Below are 17,913 nucleotides of genomic sequence, written 5' to 3'. Positions count from 1 at the left end.
TAGCTTCCACATCATGTGAGCCAAGGCATGCGTGTTTAGGCACCTGATGAGCAAAGAGAAAACAGCCAATTGGAGGGGAGCTTTGGTCTCCACACCCACCTGTCAATTTCTTATGCCCTGGAGAAGAGAGAGTAATGTTCTTTTTCCTTTAGTTTGAATCTCAAGCCCATAGAAGTTGCTGTGAGTTCATTATTCCAGGAAATATCGGGCCAATTAACTGACAAACAGAAGTAATAAATCTAGAACCATTACAAAATTGTTTATAATTTAATTTTTAAAAATCATTCCAGGCTCTGTGTATGTATGTGTTTTTTTTAAGAATGATAATGCATTTAGTACTGTTTTATATAATAATAATGGGTGACATTTATAGGTTATACATTTTGTAAAATACAATCTCATTTGAGAGAATAAATATAATTGTTTTCCTAAGAAATAAAAGAAAGGTTTAAACATTAAAGCTGACTTTTTGGCAATCTCCTTTATCTCTGATTCTCACCCCACCTCTCCAAAAAAAGGAGATTGATGATGGAATTTTAATTGAGATATTTGATTTGCTGCTGAATACATTTCAAAATTCATGTCCAATGCATGAATTTATACATTAAAGGTATTTAGTTGTAGCAAAAATTTTAATTTATGTTTGTTGTTCATATTAGAAAATCTCTTTAGATATTAGTATATAGTTAGTTCATTTGTTGGGTAACAACTAGTAGTATGAATTCTTTCAAAAGTACAGCATACACTTTTTAGAAGGGGCTTTTCATTTTAGTAACTTAAAAATGCAAATAGTAGCATTTGTATAAGGAATGAGGGAGTTCTGGTCTAGTGCCAGGGGTCTAGAGCCAATGAATAGATGGTTGGGTTAGTGGATTGAAAATTCTCAGAATGTGGATTAGTTTTTCCATCTGAAAAGGAATTAATTCTTTTTTCCCATCTCAGTTGTATATTATTACCCTCAATATTATTTTTAAAAAAACAAAATCCTTTAAGGTTAAGAAAATAACACAATTGAAAGTCCTGAACTCTGACAAAATACAAGTCTAAGACAGCTTTTCTCTTCTAAATTTTAACAGCAAAGAGTGTGACTTAATGGAGAGAATACTGTAAGGAGCAAAAGGACCTGGCTTCAAATCCTGATTTGACTCCCTTTGTGACCTGGGGCAAATCACCTTTCAACTCTGTACCTGGTTTCCTCATTTATAACAAGAGAAGTTGGTATAAGATGATCTCTGAGGTTCTTTCCATCTCGGAATTCTGTTAATTAAAGTTATGTGACATCTCCATTCAGCTTTCTGATAATATGGTGTAATTTTTGGGTACCTGGAAAGGTTCTCAGATGGCCCAGCATTTTAATAGGACAAAGGGGAAACTGAGTAAGTCTGGTCCAGTAGGTACTGGATGCACCCTTCATATTAAAACACCGAAGCACATCTTGCAAACTAATTTGAGGCCCTTCACAACCACCACATAATCCCAGAGAATTGCCTGGAGGGAGAGAAAAGGTAGAAAGAATAACTTTAAAAGCTGAGAATAGGCCAAAGATTCTCTTTGCTCAGGACAAAGCCACTGCCTTAACAGTATAAGCCACAGCTTAACAGTATAACTTTCAACATAACAAAATCAACGAAAAACTTTCCGAACACAACTCATTATATATTTTTATCCTTTTTTTTTATATTAGTAATTATGTAATACCCTAGGGAATCAGCCACCTGTGGAAAAGCAAGGGGCAAATGCGCACAGAAAACAAATTTCGCTTCCTGCCCTTTCCCCCTCTTCTTGCTGGCAGGGTTGATTCGTATTACAGTTTGCTCAAATATTTGGAAGTGAATTTAGGGCCCTCCCCCCAACTTATGATTTTATAGCCAATAGGTGATGAGGTTTATTTGCATATTTCCAGTCACATAAAAAGCCCCGGAGTAGCAATCGTGTCAGACTCCTGACTTGGGAGCCCTTCCCTCACTTTAAAGGGCAACTTTGCTCTGCCCGGCACAGAGGCTTCCCCAGCCCGCCCCCAGCCGAGCCCCTGCAGTCCAGCGCCAGCTGAGAGGGAAGCGTGCAGAGATGGAAGGCAAAGCATTGATCCTGGTCGTCCTAGGCTTGTGCTTCCAGAGTCTGGTCACATCCAGAGGGGTGGCCGCTGCCGGCTCGAACAGTAAGTTTCACCTCCTGCCCCACTCCTTTCCCCAGCAGACCCAACTTCGCTTGCAAGTTTGCGGGGCTGCGGAAGTGAGAGGCTGGAGGAGGATGGAAGGACGAACCTGATGCACACCAGAGAAACGGTTAAGGAAAGGGGTACTGGGGGTGAAAGCAGAGATTGATAGGGCATTGACTGGCAGCCCCTTGGGGAGACGGCTGCCTGGAGCCGGGGTTGAGGGGTGCACAGTTGTTTTTTTCTCTGATGGTTGTAAGACTGGACTTGATAGATGGTTTGTTCTGGTTATCACCCTCACTCCGGGTTTCCGCGCGGCCGCTGCAACCCGGCGTCTGCAGCTTCTGGTGCTTAAGAGTCAGTTGCCTTGGCTGAGGTACACCGTAGTCGCTCGGGATGAGCACTGGCCGGCCAGTGGTGGTCTGAGGGAGTGTGAGGGGCGGGACGTGGGAGGGGAAGGGCCCCGGATGGTGGTGACCGGCGGTAACCCCACAGAGCTGGGAGCGCAAGAATGAGAGGAACGCCGGCCAAGGTGACCCTAGTTGTGGCTGGCAGAGGCAGCTTAGTTCAGCTCCGCACAGCTCAGCTCAGGCCTTGGGGCAAGAGGGAAGGTCTCAGTCTTCCCAGAAGATCCGAGGGGCGGGGAAAAGAATGAGGAGTTTCTGAGGGACGAATCAGGAAAGAATGCCTGCATTTCTAGGAGAAGCTGGCGGTCGCGCGCTCTCCTAACTCCATGTGGACTGGGGGGGAGGGAAGAATATGCAGGAAATCCCTTCAAACTACCCTTTGGTTGCAGAAAGTGATGGTGCACGGGAAGCTTTCCTAGAAATGTCTCCAAACTCAAAAAGCTTATGATGCTGTTAGAACTTAACAGAAGTCTAGGAAAAGCACAATCAGGGATCGATGGGGTGCCTTGCTGCAGAGACTTAAGAGGTGTACTAGCAGTCAGACTTCCAAAGCCGAGGAGCCTGCTAGCTCGGCGCGTGGGGCTGCCCCAGTGGACTGTGAGTCCCGTGCCACGTGGACTCCTGTTGGCCGCTAGGTCTAAGAGCGTGGTTTCAGAGCTCGGATGGACACGGCCAAGTCGGGGTGCTTTTTGCTCTTCCTAGAGAGCAGCTAAATTGCAAGTAATTGCAGTCTGGAACTAGACGCCAAGCTTCTGTCTTTAATTGTAAAGAGTTGCAAAGTTTCTTCTAGGGCAAAAGCTTTGCCCACAATAGAGCCAGACAGTCTGAGTAATTGAAATAATATTCTGGGAAAGAAAAAGAAAGGGAAAGTCAGTCTTCCCAATCCCTTAGGTCTTATACTGAGAGTTTTATTTTATTTTTTAATGTCTCAGCGAGGCCACGTGCTGCGATTAAGAGATCCTATGTCTGATCATTCGGCTAGTCTGAGCTTAGAATGGGAGTGTGTGTGTGTGTGTGTGTGTGTGTGTGTGTGTGTGTGTGTGTGTGTGTGTGTGTGAAAGAGAGAGAGAGAGAGAGAGAGAAAATGAATGAGTGTATTTTAACGTTCGATTTAATTTGAGATTGGAAGAAGTTACTCTTGCTAATGAGGTAGAAAGCAGGAACATTCACTGAAAGATCTTGAGTGTCATGCCTGACTTTTTGGAGTCTGCCTCACGAAAAACACTAGAAAAGATAATGGGCACAAACTGGGTTGAATTCAAATTCTAAAATAAAAAAATAAAAATTTGACAAGTTTTCCTCCCTCCCCCCATATAGATTCAGTGTGTGTGTGTGTGTGTGTGTGTGTGTGTGTGTGTGTGTGTGTGTGTGTAATATTATTAACTCATCAGAGGTTAGCTGTTAATTTTACTAGTAGATTTAAAAGACCATAATAATTTGGGCAAGTTCTTTACTGCTCCAGCGGCTCCTCTGTAAAATGAGGAATTGGTGAGGATCTGCCCCTCCTGTGGTGTAGTGCTAGGATCATTTAAGGTAAATAGATGCTTCTTTTGCAGATTCAAAACTAGTTCCTGCCAGAGAGAAGCTGCCAGGACTGTTCCTGAGGAAGGTGACTTCACTCCCCCAGGTTCCTTTTCCTATACTTCTAGAGTAGCTACTTTTAGCTTCACCTGCAACACTCCTTACATAGATCTGATTAGAAATAGCTTGTGAAGGTGGCAGAGAGCCACTACTTTCTAATGGCTTGATCTTAGCCACTGTCGATTTTGGGATGACCTCAGAATTTTTAGTCAGAGGATCTGGGTTGTGTCATTTAGCATAGTAGTTTCCTACAAATATTCATTTATTCTTGATGTGTCCTTTTTTGTGTCCTTTTTTACATCCCCCCCCCCCCCCCAGAGAACCAGTGACTTCATTGGTTCAAGAGATTCCCAGTGTGGAAACTCACTCAACCAATGTAGACCATTACTTCATCTTTAACTTCTTGTCTAGCAGCAGAGATCCTTCTTAATTCATTGTTTATATGTTGTGGACCTCTATGGCAATCTGATGGTCTTCAGCTCCCCTAAGGTGTTTGTAAATGCCTAAAATTATAGTTTTTAAATATTTTTTTAAGATTTAAATATTTTATTTTTTTAGAAATATTTTCCATGATTCCATGATTCATGTTTTTATTTTCCCCTTCACACCCCCTTCACCCCCACCCCCCCATCTCAAATGCACATTTCCACTGGTTTTAAATATTTTTTTTAACCCTTAACTTCTGTGTATTGACTTATAGGTGGAAGAGTGGTAAGGGTAGGCAATGGGGGTCAAGTGACTTGCCCAGAGTCACACAGCTGGGAAGTGTCTGAGGTTGGATTTGAACCTAGGACCTCCCGTCTCTAGGCCTGGCTCTCAATCCACTGAGCTACCCAGCTGCCCGGGTTTTAAATATTTTTAAAGTAAGTTCATTCACCCCAAATTAAGAACCTCTATTTAGAGAACTGCCTGGGGCATTGTGATGTTGACAGCTTTTACCTTATGTTGAAGAACTAAGTATTTGTAGGAGACTGGTCTTAACTCAGGTGTTCCTGACTATGAGACTGTCCTATCCACTCACTTTTTCAGGCTGCCTTTGTTGCTTGCTATATAGTTGGACAAATGGTTTCTTAGATAAAACATATTAGAATCTTAAGGCTCTAAAAGAGCCTTAGGGATCATCAAGATTAACTCTGCATTTGACAATTAAGAAAGCTGAGAAAAGAGATATACATAGTATATATACATATAAAAAATACATGTACATAAGAGAGAGAAGAAATAGACATAAGACTGATTGATATTTTTATTGAAAAGGAGACAAGATGGAAGAGGGAGAGACTGAGGCAGGAGAGAGGTGGAAATCTACCCTGTCTTTTCTATCACCATCCTGGATGTTCCTTTTTACATGAAAGAAAATTAACTATCTAGAGAAGTCTTTATTCCCAGTTCTGTAAATCTGTAATAAAGACCCTCATAAATTTATAACCTTTTCAAAGGCTTGTTTTCCCCCTCTAATTCCAAGCATCTACTTTGTCACTACAAAGACAGCCTGTAATTTACCTTAATGTTTAAGAAGTTTAAGCCCTCAAAGTGAAGGCTAAACAAAGGAAAGGGAAAGGGTCATTTGAGATTTGAGGCAATGATTGCTAAGTATTTTTATAATACTGATACTTCTTTGCAGGACTAAGAAGAGGAAGACATCAGAGAATGAATAGTTTAGCAGTCTGGGAAGATAACAACATTCTAGAGACATGATTTTGGAAATCTTGTCAGTAAAAAAGTTTTAGAATGCTGTCATAATTTTATTTGGGGGAAGCTAGGTGGCTCGGTGATAGACCACTGGGACTGGAATCAGTAAGACTCATCACCACTGACCTCAGACACTTACTAGCTGTCTGACACTGGGCAAGTCACTTTACCCTGTTTACCTCAGTTCTTCATCTGCAAAATGAGCTGGAGAAGAATATTCCAGCATCTTTGCCAAGAAAACCCCAAAATGGGGTCTTGGAGAGTCAGACACAACTGAACAACATAAGTTTATGTTAGTGTGCAGACGTCCCATTATTCAAATAAGATTTGAACTTGGTTGAAATCTTTGTTAAAAAATGTATCTAAGTTTGGGTTTGCTTTTCCTTTTTATGCTTGCATTGACATTGTGCCTCCCTTTCCAAAGTGGGAGGCATATTTGGAAGGTTTTTGAAGTTAATGATGTAGTTCCAGTTTATTTCAGAAATGTTCACAGAATTTTAGTGGGAAGAAACCTTAAAGAGGAGTTCATTAGTTCACAAGACTTGAGGCTGGAAGGGACCTCAGAGATTAAATAGTCTACAGGTTAAGAAACAGAGCCAAGATGGTTTCCCACATTCACATAGGTAGTAAGTTGCAGAACAGAGATTCAAATCCATCTTTTGACTTCACATTGAGTAAGCTTCCTCTATACAAAACAACCTGTTCATTTTAACAGATGAGGAAGCTGAGGTCATGATAAGAATGACTTGTCCAAGGTCACACATTTCCCTACTTCCTGATTCCTGGCTCATAACTTTTCTGGACCATTTTTATGTCTCCTTCATTAGAAAAATTCCCCCCTCCAGCATATTTTATGAACAAAGTTGAGTTTGCATGATTGATTCTGTTTATTTTTGACTGTGGCTCTTTTAAAGGAATAGTTCCATTCTTGCTGAATGTGTAACTAAGTGAGCATAATTAGCAGAAACATACAGTCTTGAATGTTTAATCTTTCTAGGTATACTTAGTGATTTTAGTTGTCATATTTGTAGGCTTGTCGACTAGAGTCGACAAGTTCTTTTTAAACTCACCAACTGTTGCTATTATGTGCCCACAATGTTGCAGGCAATGAGGATAGAAAGTTAAAAAAAAACCACATCCTTTCCCCCAAAGGAGGTTACAGTCTTGTAGAATAAATCTAGGATCCAATGAATACTTGTAATGGTGGTGAAATAAGTGTAGATAACTGGTTTTTTCCTTGCCCCAGCCCTTTTCCCAAATTACAGCAGAGTGAACCTGCTTTTGGAAGCAACCTTGATAATCAAAGTAGCTCTGAGTTCATTGATTCCAGGTGGATAAAGGACAAACAATCTCAGTTAAAGGATATTAGAATACAGTAAGGCCAACTCCCTTATTGTGGAAATTAAAAAAAAAAAATAAGGCTCTAGGTAATCTGATAAACAATGGAAAGGAGTTTAAAAGGCTTTCTAGTCAAAAAAGTCCAGTCTTTAATAGAGTTGTTTAGTTTACATATTTGTCTGTTGGCTTGGCCCTTAAAAACAGCAACTTTTCTGTTGTTAATCTGGGAGACTGAGGAAGCATTAGAATGAGTGTCTTCTTTTTCATTAGCTAAATATGGTAGGGTTTTAGATCCACTTCTTAATGTAATCTTTTCCCCATCCCTCTTCTCCAGAAATGTAAGAAGTTTAGCCTTAGGTAATCCCACTGATTAAGAATTTAAGTGATGACTTTTCTGGCTACTTTTAAATAAATATTTGCTATTTTTTTCTGGGGGGAGGGGAAGAATAGTTAATATTAAAATAAGCATTTAATTTGTACTCATGATGATTTGAGAAAGTGTTGAATTTAGGAGGCCAAATCCATCAAATACTAATTTGGACCAATTTTCTTGCCCTCCTCCCACCCCTTTTACCTCTTTTTTTTTTGGAGTTATCCACTCTATTACTTTGGCAGTTAGTAGATGCAGTCTGAGTAAAATTCCAGCCACAGCAATTTTTTTAAAACTGCTTATTGTTTAAATACTTTAGTTCTTCCTGGAGAGGTCACAGCAACCCTAGAAGAAATTTCATTTTAAATGACCCTTGATTCTAAAGACCCTTGATTGCAAATATGTAAACTAAATGACTATTTTAGTCATCTGCATTTCTCTTGCTCATTGAAAAGAACTTCTAGCCTATCCAAGCCATCCTTGGCTTGAATGCTTAGCAGAGACTGTTCTCCTATGCCTGCTTCTTCTTTTTTCTAATAGTAATTGAGATTCTCACTCAGGGGTTTTAACCTTTTTCTGTGGCAGTCTAGTATGGAACTCTTCTCAGAATAATGATTTTAAATGCCTAGAATATAGCCCTTAGAATTACAAAGGAAACAAATTTTATTGGAATGTAGTCATATTTGTGTGTGTGTGTATAAAAAATGTGTGCACACAAATATATATATACACACATACATATAAACAAGTGTATGGACCTCAGATTAAGAACCTTTTTCCTAGTAGAAAAAATGCTGAACTTGGAGATAGGAGAGGACTGGTTCAAATGGTACCTCTGGCACTTTAATATCTCTGACCCTCAGATTCTTTACCTGCAAAGTTTTAGAGGATTGGGTCAAGGTCTTTTTCCAGTTCTAATATTAAGATCCCATAAATTAGTTTTTTCATCTTTAAAATTTCCTAATCATTTTGATTTATATATCAACCTCATTTCTTATCTCTGAATTATTGTCTGCCTAGACATTGGACAGTTAGGTGGAGCAATGGGTAGAGAGCCAAGATTGGAGTCAGAAAGACTCGTCTCTTTAATTTCAATTCTGGTCTTAGGCATATATACTACTTGTGTGAGCCCAGGTTGAGTCTCTTAACCCTGTTTTCCAGTTCTTCATTTTAAAAATTAACTGGAGAAAGAAATGGGAAACCATTCAAGTAATGTTGCCAAAAAATTCCCAAATGGATACACAAAGAGTCAGACGCAACTGAACACAGATAAGCATTTTATTCTCATTAACATCCTCAATGAGTTAGCTATTTATTTAGGAAACAAGAAATGTAGTAGGTAAGCAACAGTGTTAATTGTAACACTAAAAGCCATATTCTCAAGCATATCCAATAACCTTTCTCTAGTATATCTTATTGATGGACTTCTCAGTTTTCTGAGTTAGAAGTTAAACATTAATTAGTCCAAGCAAATTTGGGATAAAATTATCAGTAAACATCTTGACTCCAATATTTTGCTTTGTTGGTTGTCTTTACAAAAGGCAGCCAGTAAACTCATCATTTTATGTAAAAAGGCACCATTCTTAGTCTGAAACTCAATTGGAAGGAAACTTAAACATTATCTAGTCTACCTTCTCTATTTTATAGGGACCCCAAGGATGCCACAAGTGAAATGATGGACCCAAGGTCGTACAGTTGGTTGGTGACAAAACTAATTCAGATACTATATGACTTATTAGATACTAGAATAGTTTGCCATTTCCTTCCCTAGCTTATTTTACAGATGAATAAACTGAGGCAAAGGGGTTAAGTGACTCACTCAGGGTCACATAGCTAGTAAATGTATGAGGCTATATTTGAACAAATGAAGATGAATTCTCTTGATTCCTATGCCCCATTCCAAGCTACCCTTCACTGCACAAGAGCAAGTTCTAAATCTCTTCCACAAGGAGGTGAATTAAATAGAACTCATTGGCTTTTGCTCTATCACCTGGGGAAATTCAACCCTTCCTTTGTGCCAAAACAAAGTTGGGGGAGTTCTGTACAGTAATTGGATTTCAGATTTCCCAAAGGGGTTTCTAACAACAGGTTACAAGAGTATGTAATGTTTATTACATATCTAAGTGCTTGCCAAACAAAAATCTTTAGACTTCCTACCATTATACGTATCATATTCCAAAACTTAACACAGAATCTTGTATCTACTAAGTCTGTTGCAGTGAATTCAGGAAAGCAGTTGAGCATGGCTAAGATCTATTTTGGTTTGGGGTAAGGAGACTTAAGTCTAAATAATCAGATCCAGAATGCAGGGAATGTTCTCATAACACATAGAAACCTGTGGGCTATTTTTATTTGTAGAGCACAGTGTTCATAGCTGGGGAAGGTACAAAGATGAAATAATGCATGACCCCTGTGCTTAGAGAGCCCACACAGTAATAAAGGGCACTTGTGCTAGGGGAACATGCCCTTCAATTGGATGTTGAGAAGTTATTTAAGAAGACTCTTGAATTCCTCCACATTAAAATATATCCTGACAGTCTTCAGTTTCCTGATGCTTCAGTTCTATTCACTAAATTCTCTGCTTAACTCCCTCTCACCCAAACGGAGCTGCTATGCTTCTGTACCAGCCTTAAAGAGTTATCTGGGAGCTCCAAGAGGTTAAGTGATTTGCCCTTAGACACTTCTAGTAGGTATCAGAACCCAACCTGGAACTCAGGTCTTCCTAGCTGAAGGCCAGCCTTCCTTCCACTTCTTTTTTTACATTTACATAGGGCTTGGAAAAAAAGTTTTCTTACAAACAACACTGAAAGGTAGGCAGGAGAAGGTTAAGAAATGTTTTTTTAATTTGATTGCAGCTATTTCAGGTATGTTTTTGGTGTCTTTATTGAAATGAAAATTGTATTCAAGACTGGCTTTTCACCAGGGTCTAGAACAGACTCTTATTTAAAATTCAGATCTTTCCATAAGAATATCTTTTTGCCAAGGATGGTTTTTCACCCTGAATGCTGCCTTTGGTGTTCAAATGAAACATTGGTACTGAATCACAAATCACTTATTAGAGTGTTTGATTTGGGTAACAGATTATTACAACTGAAATAAAATCATTGAACATTCTTAAGAAAATATTAGGCTAAATTTATTGATCCCTTGGTAATCTTTGGGTTCCTGTTATTAGCACTGTTATTGATCTTCACCAGGTCTCTCTTTACAAGTCTAATTATTTCTTAAATCAACAAGTTTCCTATTGTTCTTGTTAGAAAAATAAATGGGAACTGACATAATGCTTGCTAGAATTCCAAAGGCTGCTAAGGTTTCAGAATGGTAGCAAATTCCAACCATAAAGACATTGTTGGCCTCTTAAAGAATAGCTTAGCAATAAATGGAAAGGAATAATTTGTCAACAGATAAACAAAAAAGCCTATGATTTCCCCTACAGATATGTACAGATTCTCCTTACCTAACACTGGGTTATAAACTTCAGGCAAGATGTTTGACTGATTTTTCTCAGAATATCCATTCTGGTATATTCTTGTGTGTTTCTATAATATGGATAGAAATTGCACCTTCTTTTTTATTAGTAATGGGACTAATTTCTTTTGCTGATTTTGGTAGGTACCTTCTCTGCCACTTAGAGAATGGATCCTTAATAAATACTGATTGAAAAACTGCCTAGAGGTTAAGTGACTTGCCCAAGGCCATGTAGTCAATATGAGTGTATAACTTGAACTTGGTCTTCCTAGCTCCAAGTCTCACTGTCTAATAAACCATATTATCTCTCCTTATGACACCAAGGGTAGTTTTTGTGACATTAAATTCTATGGCCAACCCCTTCACAGATGATTCATTCAATGCATCTCATTCCCAGCTGTCTCAGTTTTGATTTAACTCCTAAGAAGCAATAAATAACTTTTCTTGCCTTAACTTTGACCTCCTGTGGAAGACTGCATAGACAGAAATGCAAAAGGATATTTAGGGGAAGGAGTTTTAGGTTTTGAAAGGGGGATCTAGTTTTTCCACATAAAACGATTCATCCCTCTCACCCTTAAATGCAAGCCCTTTAAAAGGCATTATTTTAAAAAAAATCTTTGTAATTATAGTCACCATACCTTCCTTGGTGCTTCATAAAGGTTTTGGATTGAATTGAATTAATAAAATTATTATTTTCCTTTTCTGTTTTCAAAGCATTATTTATAAATTGGTGGATTCTACCAACAAACTTCCTTATCCTTGGGTCCATGGCATGGTCTTATCAAACACAATGCTCATCCATTATCTTTTCCACTAACAGGAAGAAGAGGAAATGAAAATTTTGAAGACATTGAAAGCAAATTTGCTCTGAGGACACCAGAGGAAATCACTGAAGATAGATGCCACCTGGTTCCTGGAGACATCAATTCTGTGGCTGGCTGTAACTTCAATCATAGCAGCAAAACCTTTGTGGTGATTCATGGATGGACGGTAAGAAAGCACGCCCAGCATGCCCTGGGAAGGGGGCTCTACTGAGCTTCTACAATCCCAGGGTCAAAGTAGATAATGATGAAATCCAGGTATTAGACCTACATTTGGTCAATGCTTTTGCAGGGTTCTCTACTGCCCTTTTTTTTTTTTTAAGCCTGCTATTTTGTGAGCATTGTGACATGTTCCAAGTCATTGCTAACTGTTCTCTTCACATGTTCATAAATTTGTCCCAAAGAAGAGAATAGGCATTTTAATTTTCCAGACACTAATATTTGTTTGTTTTTTGCTAATTCAAGACCCCCGGTCATTTCATTGCCCATTTTAAAAAGGTTTTTATATGATAATTTTTTTAAGTTATGAGGCTTTCTCTCCCTAATCTCATGGGTTATGGTCCTTGAAATTGATACTAAAAGATTATGAAGACAGGAGAGCCAGGGAAATGAATGAAAGAATGAACGTGGATTTGGCCATATTTTCTTTCAATACAGAACTTCAGCGCCTTTTCCATAAGCACAATTTAATATTACTAGCAATAATTTTTATGTGATTGGTGGAAGAGTGGTCAATACAGTCAATAAATATAGTGGGTTTATCATCATGCCATAAAACCTCTTGTTAATGTGATAAACAATATTTTTATTATAAATATTAGCTTGTTAGATATGAATGTATACCTTGAAATAGTTTTAGGTAGTAAACGAATCTCTGAATAAATGAATTAATTTCATTGAATTGACAGATCTGTGCTGTTAGCATTTATCTAAATGAATGAGCACTGGCCTGGGAGTCAGGAACTCTGTCACAGCCACTTATTTGTTGCCCTTCTTATTCAAATCACCTGGGTCTCTCTTTAGGCCTTGGTTTCTTCAACTATAAAAAGATGAATCTCTTAAGGTTTTTGCTTTATTGCAGTATTCTACAATTGTATTGTTTAAGTTTTAGTTCAAGAAACACAATAGATTTAATATTTAGACGTTATTGCCCTACATGATGTCTCCCATTTCACCTTTTTTTTTGAAAAGTGCTCTCCTGTCCAATATAGCTTTGATTTGTATTTCTATTTTCATGAAGGTCTACATTGACTCAGCTGACTTTTAAATCTGCTTTAAGATTTGTGAATAATTTTACCAGTAAAATCTCATTTTATTCTCATAGCAACCTTGAAGGTGGATGTTATTCAATCTCCATTTTAACTGATGAGGAAACTGAGACAAAGAAAGGTTCAGTCAGTCAATCAATAAACATTTATTTGGGTAAACATTACTCTGGGTAAGGTGGGGTAGTGAGGTAGCTCAGTGAATATTGTGCTAGACCTGGAGTCTAGAAGACCTGAATTCAAATCTGTCTTTAGATGTTAGTTCTGAGACCCTGGACAAGTCACGTAGCCCTATTTACCTCAGTTTCCTCATCTGTAAAATGGGCTGGAGAAGGAAAGGGCCAACCACCTTGGTATCTTTGCCAAGAAAATTCCAATTGGGACCATAAAGTGTGGGACAGGACTGAAACAACTGAACAGCAAGCTCTGACTTGTATGATTATCTGAGCTTGAGATTGGATTATGATTCCATTGAAAAGGGTACACCCTCTGTCTAGCCTTTAGGGCATGGGAGATGTCTGCTGAGTTGCTTACCCTGGTTACCTGATTTGGAAAGGTTAATAGTTTCAAGAAAACTATTGCACCTGGGGTCAAGCACAGACGAGATTCTCCTGCCAGATTTGACACTTGTACAAAGGGAAGCTGCTCTTCTGTGCAAAGCAGGGGACTGAAGGGATCTCACCAACTCTATCACGCAGAAGCCAAAAGAATGCTTAGTATGTAGCACACATCTAACCAAGCACAGAAAGCCCTTTAGAAGCAGCTGTATTGGAGCCCTGCCATTTGCCTGGATTTTGCCTGACCAGCTCCAAAATACAGGGACCTCATTGTGAAGAAGGAGGGTCTCACCCGCTTTGGGAGCGATTAACCTTGCATTCTGCGAGTATGACATCATCCCCTCCTGAAAGAAGGCTGCTGCTAAGGGTGCCATTGCACCATTGGAGAAGATTCTGAGGGCAAGGCAGGGGCAGGCCTATTAAGCCAAGTTTAAGAAGCTGGAGGTGCACACTGTGGGGGAAGGCAGAGAAAATTAAGCAGCAGATTGCTAAGACAGGATTCAAAAAGATTTCTATTGGTCTTTTAAGTAATACCAGGTTATGGAACCATTTACAGTTCTTTATCTCTTTTCAATCTCCAGTTCTTTATCTGTAAATGAGAGTGCCTATTTTAGATGGCCCATAATGTCTTTTCCAGCTCTAATCTATGATGTTACGGTGCTAATAGCCCTGAGAGTTAAGTATGACATGTTGTATTATCTCCACTTTACAGATGACAAAACAAACCCAGAGAGATAAAAGGGGCTTACTTAAGATCACTGGGGTCCATTTACTCCAACTAGAGATGGTTCTAGAACCCAGCTTTCTTTATTCTTTTAAAAACTGATTGAATCTTTGTCAAAGACATGCTTAATATCCAATACGATAAAAGTGGGGTTTTATGACAATTACAGAACATGTGTCAAAAACATGAATTAAATGCAAAATATGTAAAAACATGGTTTCAACCAAAGGAGGATATGTTGCATATTAAAGGGTTTTTTAAAAGGTTAAAAAAAAAAAAGAATTGATTGTATCAGGAACAATGAAAGCCAGTTTAGCATAATCACATGCCAGCCCTACAAAGTACCAACTGGTGCTGATGGAATCCCTTTATTTTGGAGTTAGAGATTATTATTCTACCTGTTTTCTACACTGAGAAATATCTCCTATTTATGTTTAGGGAATAACCTTTAAGAAATGGTTTTTAAGGCTAATTTCTACTCCATATTTAATAGATGCTCAGTAATATTGAATTGATTTGGCACATAATAAATTAACCAAGTTTGAACAGTGTGTGAAGTAGGATGGGACAGAAGAATAGAAAATTATGTGATTATCATATTAAAATTTGTAAAAATGAATAAAGTAATCTAATAAAGTATTTCTAGTTGGCAGCTTCCAAAAGTGAATGAAACCAATTTCAAGGACAGTATAATGCAATCAGACCTCATTAATTTGGATATGGGTTGATCATTCTAATTAAGCCTGGGTAAAGATTTACCTGAGATAAAAAGACTTTCCTAAACAAACCAGGAGAACAAAATTTGCCTGGCACAGTACCATTGCCTATATTCCTTTGGCAAGAATGTCATGCCCCTCATAATAGTCTTCTACCTACATTTCCAGTCTTATTTCATGCTCATCTGCCTCACAAACAAGCAGAATCCAAGTAGACCGGAAACTCCAACCCCTGACTTTCTGCATTTCAACAAATCTGAAATAGCTTCTCTCCTTATCCCTACCTTTCAGAATGCTTTTCTTCTTTCAAGTCACAATGCAGGGGCCATCTCCTCTGTAAAAACTCCTTTCTTTTAATGAGATCTTAATGTTCCCTCCCTTCTCAGGTTTTCTCATACTGTACTCATTTGAATAGATGTTATAACTCTCCAATGGAATGTAATCCCCTCAAGGATGCTAGGTGGTGAAGTGAATAGAGTTCTGGGTCCCGAGTCAGGTAGACTTGAGTTCAAATCCAGCCTTAGACATTTACTAGCAGTGTGCCTTTGGACAAGTCACTTAACCTTCAATTTGCCTTACTTCAAATGTAAAAGAGCAGGATTGTTGTGAGAATCAAGATGAGATAATGATTGCAAAAAGTTCTTAGCACATAGGAGGTACTATATAAATATTTATTCCCTTCGTGTATTTGGTTTTGCACCTCCAGTGCTCCATACAGTGCCTTGCTCACAATAGGCACTTAATGTAGCTTTGCTGTACTGAACTGAAGAGAATGACCATATTTATTTATCAAGTGTCTGAGCTTTCCTGATTCTTTCTTTTCCCTACACTATGATGGAGCCATTATCGCACTGATTTCCATACTCCCTCCAATGATGCGGATTGTAGCTCATCTAGTCTACTTATCCATTGGCATTGTTGTCCTCATCCTCCTAGAAGTCTCCCATAGGGAGAACACCCTAGGGGATAGGACCTTCTTCTATATCTTTTGACTCTGGGTCAATACCAGTGGAGTACAATGGGGCATGGATAGCTTGAGTTACCCTTTCTGTAGCAAATTCTAGGTTGAAATTTTAAAAAAGTATGATGTTAACAGGTAAACTTCGTTTTCTTTTCCAGGTGACGGGAATGTATGAGAGCTGGGTGCCCAAACTTGTAGGGGCTCTGTTCAAGAGGGAACCAGACTCCAATGTCATTGTAGTCGATTGGCTGTCGAGAGCCCAACAGCATTATCCAGTATCTGCCGGTTACACAAAGGTGGTGGGACAAGACGTTGCCAGATTTATCAATTGGCTGTCGGTAAGCATACATGAAAGAGTATATCATGGCATACAATTCATACTAGAGTTCAACACTGGTTAGGGTTCTTCCTCCTCCTTTTTTCACGTGTATGTATATCCCTTTAAGACAATTTAGATCTCTTCCAAAATTGATGTTTTTCTGTGATCTTTCGGCCTTGTAAAACTATTTGATAAAATTATACTTCTGCTCTGCCCAGTATGCAGATTTATTGAGACTAAGTAGGTGGAATAGGAATATACAGAGTCATTTCAGGGACATAGGGAAGAACCAACCTCCTATTGACCTCAACCCACACCCTATTCATTGACTTAATGCCTAAAATTCCATAGTTAAAATTCAAATTCCCCTGGGGAGGGCAAGAGTGCCATTTTGTTTTCCTTCACAAATTTAACCCAAGGCTGGTCTTTGGCATCCCTTCTGTCCTAAGCACCATGGTGTTAACAATGTGCCAACCCTCTGGAAGGGCACAGAGTAGGAGAGAAACAGTCAAGGGAGTCAAGTAGAGTCAGGAGAATCTATGTAGCAAAGAAGAAAGTGAAAAGGTTGGGAGTCAAAAGACTTGGGTTCTAGCCTTGTGATTTCCTAACTGTGTGCCCTTGGGCAAGACATTTTCCTTCCCTAGGCCTCAGTTTACTCCTCTAAAAATTCAAGATTAGACCATTATTAGAAATGAGAAGTGAAGAGGGAAAGGGTTTTAGAAGGAAGTGAATCTATATCAAAAAAAGGAAAATTCAAAGCTGATATCAGCAAATGTTTCATGAGAAGTGAAGAGGGAAAGGGCTTTAGAAGGAAGTGAATCTATATCAAAAAAAGGAAAATTCAAAGCTGATATCAGCAAATGTTTCCTCAAATTTGGACAATTCAGGGGGAAAGAATTAAGTCCTACCCAAAGAGTAGCTTTCATCTCTTTCATCTGTGATATATAAGATTAAATAGAATAGACTTCATTTGGAGTAGTTCTCCTTTTCCCCTTACTGCTATGGCTGTTCATTTCATGTTTCCTCTATTTGTGATTTTACAAAGAGCTCTGGGAAATCATATTTTTCTTCCCTTCTTTTAAAGGAACAGTTCAACTACCCACTAGACAACATTCATTTCTTGGGGTACAGTCTTGGAGCCCATGCTGCTGGCGTTGCAGGAAGTCTGACAAATAAGAAGATTAACAGAATTACTGGTAAGGAGGCAATCTCTTCAATCAAGCCCCAAGTATAGGGACAGGAGTTATTCTCTTGGAGAGTCAGCAATATGGAGGCCATGATCATATGTATTTTCTGGGAAAGGCATGTTAAGGGTAGGGCAGAAACATTATTTTACAGCAATATTTTATCAGATTGATGAACATGGGACATGGGTTGCCCTGCCTTGCTTATCTTGTTTGGACAGCCTTGGCATGAACCAACAATACCGAAGAACAAAAACTAACCAAAACATCAAATGAGGAATAAAAACAATTTTTTTTTTCCATTGGGGTAAGGGAAAAAAAATTGAAGAGGTGGCACTTAAATTGAGACTTAAAT

At 38.8% G+C, this 17,913-nt stretch overlaps 1 protein-coding gene across 1 annotated transcript in view; it reads left to right on the top strand.

Moving 5' to 3' along the window:
- The first annotated feature begins 1,713 nt into the window (after positions 1 to 1,713).
- The window catches only part of LPL (lipoprotein lipase), a 28,184-nt gene continuing 11,984 nt past the window's right edge, over positions 1,714 to 17,913 (top strand). Inside the window, exons 1-4 of the mRNA XM_044663522.1 lie at positions 1,714 to 2,158; positions 11,832 to 12,001; positions 16,214 to 16,393; positions 17,459 to 17,570. Coding sequence (XP_044519457.1) covers positions 2,068 to 2,158; positions 11,832 to 12,001; positions 16,214 to 16,393; positions 17,459 to 17,570 — 553 coding nt within the window. The 5' untranslated portion in view covers positions 1,714 to 2,067. The remainder of the gene's footprint in view (positions 2,159 to 11,831; positions 12,002 to 16,213; positions 16,394 to 17,458; positions 17,571 to 17,913) is intronic.

Source organism: Gracilinanus agilis, chromosome 2 (assembly GCF_016433145.1).
Source record: "Gracilinanus agilis isolate LMUSP501 chromosome 2, AgileGrace, whole genome shotgun sequence".
In the NCBI taxonomy this organism is placed as follows: Eukaryota; Metazoa; Chordata; class Mammalia; order Didelphimorphia; family Didelphidae; genus Gracilinanus; species Gracilinanus agilis.
Note: the sequence above shows the minus strand (reverse complement) of the source record. Positions and strands in the feature narration are given on the sequence as shown.